The 5000-nt window shown below is 39.0% G+C and overlaps 1 protein-coding gene across 1 annotated transcript in view; it reads right to left on the reverse strand.

Moving 5' to 3' along the window:
• Positions 1 to 5000, reverse strand: part of LOC125032905 (Bardet-Biedl syndrome 1 protein-like) — an 85192-nt gene that overhangs the window by 22808 nt on the left and 57384 nt on the right. The window contains exon 4 of the mRNA XM_047624297.1: positions 4218 to 4333. Coding sequence (XP_047480253.1) covers positions 4218 to 4333 — 116 coding nt within the window. The remainder of the gene's footprint in view (positions 1 to 4217; positions 4334 to 5000) is intronic.

The following is a 5000-nucleotide window of genomic DNA, read 5'->3' on the forward strand; positions in this document are numbered from 1 at the left end:
ACTTATGCCGCCCATAAGTTTATTATTTTCATATCTCTTCGGTTTCCCTTGGTTACTGTATTTTTGAAGATACAATATCCAGATGGCGTTATTCTTAAAATGTTATACTATCTCATATTTCGTTTTGTTTATCCAAATTGAAAAGATGTACCTAGGCTCCGCACCCATAAACACACACACACACACAAATAACGACACGGATATTATTATTAATATTATTATGATAAGCCATATGAAGAGCTACACTGACAAATTCAAAAATTATACCACCAATCGAGTTAGCTAAAAAAGAAAAAGAAAAGATAGAAAATGATCACCTATTTACGTAATAAGTACATATTAGCTGATCTTTTAAATTTATCAAGAGTCAGAAAAGTTACAATCTCTGAAGGCCAAATCCTACAAATAACAGTAAAAAAAAAAAAAAAAAATCAGGTAAAAATATATAGAATGGATGTGAATTATCGGTTACAATCTTGTATGAGACTGAAAGAGCCCCAATATCCCTACAATGCCCAATGTCTAAATCTAAGTCAGACAGGAGAAATTTAATGGAATTAAAAGAAATGTGACTCTACAGCAGATAACCACACAGGATAATAATAGTCAAAAAGAGGCAGAATAAAAGAAAAGAAGAATTACGGGTAATGTTGTCATCTTCATAAATGTTCTTGTACTTGTGAATGAAGCCTAACTTCACTTTACTTAACTTTAATTGCCCTAACCATATTCCTAATCTGCAATTCAAATGTAAGCTTTGATTCAAACGTTACACTTGAGCGCTTTAGATTATCCACTGAAGTGATTCAGACTCCATTTATCAGCAGACTTGGATACTGAGGTAACTGCGTTCTAGACCGACTCACAATCATTTCCTTGGCCTTGGTAGGATTTAATTCCATGTCCCACTGAGAACAGCACGGTTGAATTATCATCAGGTCTACAGTGAGACTGTCAGCTACCATTTTCTTTTTGCCGGAGAAGAAATATCAACATAAAGAAAAATATCATCAGCATATGCCACCATTTAGTTAGTAATGCCGGACTACATATCGCTTGTATACAAAATGAAGAGCAAAGGGCCAAAACTACCATCAATATGAACATCCTGTTGTCTATTAGTCAAAAATTCAATTAAAATACTTAAAATTTTACCACCAACACCAACAGACTGCAACTTAAAAATCAAACCCTTGTGGTTAACAGTGTAAAAAGCTGCACTAAAATCCAAAGAGACAAGTAAGAATAACACAAGAATAACTGCTACTAGTAGTAATAATAGAAGTAGAAAGAAATAAAGATATGCGCGTCCAGTTGTCTGTAAATATGTTCATTATGTTTTGTTAGTTTAAACTTTTATCGATAACATTAGCATATAGATGTTCACATTAATGCACGATAATCATGAGATTGAGTGCATTACAATGAAAATACAGATACCGAAGTTATAGAGACGAATTCAATTTAACAAAGTGTGTATTAAATGTAATTTCGAGGTAATCTGGTCGAGGGGAGGTTCTCGTTACCACTGTGTAGCAGCAGGAGAGTGGCAAGTTCTGTGGCGTTAGACCTGTGCCTCAAGATTTTTTGGCTTGGGTGAAAGATCATGGGATTCGGGGGCATACCTGTCAAAGTCAGCTAGTCCGTCAAGAAGCTCATTCCCTCTGCCGATGTGGCAGGACACTCAGTTTATGATTCTTCATCTACCCTGAACAACAATCCTCTGTCCTATGGTATGCACCAGCCGATGTTCCAGTGATTTCTGTCTGGTAACCGAAATGACTCCCACTCCATATGCAACTTTGACTAGCTCGCATTCACCAATCACAACCAAGCTTTATGTTCACCCAGCTATCACACTAAGTGAATAAATTCATTAATATCATCTTATCCTCATTGTCTTGGGAAGGTGACTGATGCTCAGGGTAATGTGGTTATGGTGTGGTAGCCTACATAATGTTTCGTGCCTGCTTTGGATGTCGTTTTGTCTATAGCTGCCACCGATAGCTAGTCTGGTACAAAAAAGGTAGCAGCTTTGTGTAAAGGCAAAACTGTCGAGGATCTTGGAGGCCTTAGAGGTACGGAATCACCATGACTCACCAGCATGAAGACATGCAGTGACTTTCTACCAACTCCCTGGGGTTCATGGAGGGTTTTTGCAGTCCAGCTCCCCAAGAGAAATCCACCAGCAGTGAACGAAATAAAAGGTGGTAGGGCTCCCTCTCTGCAAGTGAGGGGGACTGTAGATCGTACTTGGACCATCTGTTCCATTTGCATCCTGATGGATACCATCCCACTGTGAGGCCTGTGAGGCAAAGTCTAAGGAAACCCCACAGGCAGAAGATGGCCCTTGCAGCTATCCTCAATGAAATATTCCCATTATTCTGGGTAACATTCAGTCGGTTCCTATGGCATGGTGGCTGATTTCAGCAATAAGAATAGGCTTCTTCACTAGGGCTTCGCTAGGTCCCAGAAATTGAGGACGTCTGGCTCCTGGTACCAGTGCTCCAACCTGTATCTTTCGACATAGTACAGTGATACAATTATTGTGGTATAGGTTACCCACAGCCTTGTTATCATTTACAACAGCCTTGTGTTCCGTTGAAAAATATGGAATACTTTTTGTGCTACAAACAATATGCTAAAATGGAACGGTCTGTAGCGCTACTGTGACGCTCAAGTATAAACACTGACCCACACGCTCTTTATAGGTTTTAAATTTGGTGTTAACCAACATTTACTATGGCTCTTATTTATGCTAGTATTTATAACAGTCATCTTTGTATTTTTATATATCATATTTTCCATTAATAGTCCAGCCGCTAGGCTTACAAATCAGGAATTATGTTTCTTCACATTTAACATCCTTTGCTTAGCTGAAAATGTACTCAAATGCCAGTCAAGAAGTACCCATTGGGTTTCAATTGCTCTTAAAAGTCCATATGGCTGCATCCATACCGAAAAATATTCCTTGGCAATCTACAGTGGCTGTTTGTAAACAAGGTACAGATCGTCTGTACGTGCACCACCTCTCAGGATCGTAGTGTGTGCGCCACACAAAAAATACAGTATCGTGCTAAAGGCAATTCAGTTGAAATTGAGCGCTTTGTAGTGCTACAAAGTGCCCAAGGGAATGCAGGGTAGGATTGTTCAGATCTGGAGGACTTCATGGGTGAATATCAAAGGGAAAGCAATATATGAGAAAAAGTGTAGTAATCCTCCAGGAATATTCTAACACTACACAGGATGAAGATGGTGTAAAAATTGAGTTGGCATCACCTTAGGGGCATTCCCTCCCTAACTTCATTGACAATTATTTTTTATATAACCTGGAGTACACTGAAGGCAAAGAAAGCCAATAATTGCACACAGGTTTAAAAAGGGCTCCTGTGTGAAAAGAAAGGCATATGAGATTCAAGACAAACATTCCAACACCTTTGTGGATGATGAAATGCTTACTACTGTGGCTGCTTACACAAATGACATAACAGCAAGCAAAATAGGAAAAGAGCCTGCTGTCAGCTCGGCATCCGCAAAAGCATTAGGAAGACTGCACACACCCTGGTCCACAATGAAGGTAAATATATGATTTTTTAAATATATGTAATTCAAACCAGACACTTTGAACGTCACGTGAATGCTATATGAGTGGGCTACGTGTGGGCAGTGAAAACTTGAAATAAAACGACTCACATTTTATTTTAAATGACCATTGTGATGAGACACTTGTTAAGCAATTTTCTTTTTCCACAGATGCTATCCCGCGTGTGTGATATTCAGATTTCGTGTGCCATAAAGATTAAGAATGATACTAATCTGTGCCTCCTTTTTAGTTATTCCTATTAAGGAATAATTATTTTGATGTTAATGATCATCTTTTAGGTCCTTCATGAATAAGAGGGAACAAACAAGGAATCAAATGGTTAGATATTACTGTAGATTGAGTAAAAATTACGGCGGGGCCTAGTGACCTTGAAATACTATTTACCCAAGTTGAAAAATTAAATACCAAAATATTATTCTGGGGATAAGTGACCATGCGCCGACCCCCCAACTCTCTCTCTCTCTCTCTCTCTCTCTCTCTCTCTCTCTCTCTCTCTCTCTCTCTCTCTCTCTCTCTCTCTCTCTCACAAAGGAACACACGCACACAAACACACATACAATCATAGAGCACACGGATTCTTGAAATCATTAAAATTTGACTGTAAAAAACATACCTGATTCCAAGCATCAAACTCAGTAGGATTAACTTCAAGTGTGGGCAGTGTAAACTTGAAGTACGGCCTTAGGTTTTTATATATGTATATGTAACTTCCAGAGGCCACAGCAACCGCTATGAAATAAAATCAGAATAAAATTATATGCATATGGCAAAGATGTAAATAACTATACTTATTTATGCACACTAATAATAATACTTATAATTATAAACACACACACACACACACACATCATCTCAGATCGTGTTGGGGTATTTTGAGCAGTTGTATGAAGCCGACCCACTAACAATTAACAATTACCGGGTAGTTAGGAGGACGATCTCCAAGCTAAAAAGTGGCAAAGCAGCGGATATCTGCATAGAGAACCTATGGCAAGGGGCTTTCATGCTGTCCTGTTTGACATCTGGCATACTGGTACCATGCCCTCTGATCTATTGAAGTTGTGGTCATCCCTCTCTTGAAGGGAAAAGGGGATCACCGAGGTATTACACTGCTCAGTATACCAGGTAAGGTTCTTGCTTACATCCTTCTGAGACGTATCAGAAACCACCTGCTAAGGCACCAGAGATCGGAGCAATCTGGATTAACTCCTGGTAAGTCCACAATTGACTGTATCCAGGCGCTTGAAGTCACTGTAGAGTGCCGTCATGAGTTTGGGCGTAGGTTGCTTGCAGCTTCTATCGACCTCATGGTGTTTGATACATTGCAAATCACTCTGGGAAATTCTGAGACTAAGATGGATTCCAACAAGGATTTTTCGATTAATAACAAACCTGTATA

Source organism: Penaeus chinensis, chromosome 2 (genome assembly GCF_019202785.1).
Source record: "Penaeus chinensis breed Huanghai No. 1 chromosome 2, ASM1920278v2, whole genome shotgun sequence".
Lineage (NCBI taxonomy): Eukaryota > Metazoa > Arthropoda > Malacostraca > Decapoda > Penaeidae > Penaeus > Penaeus chinensis.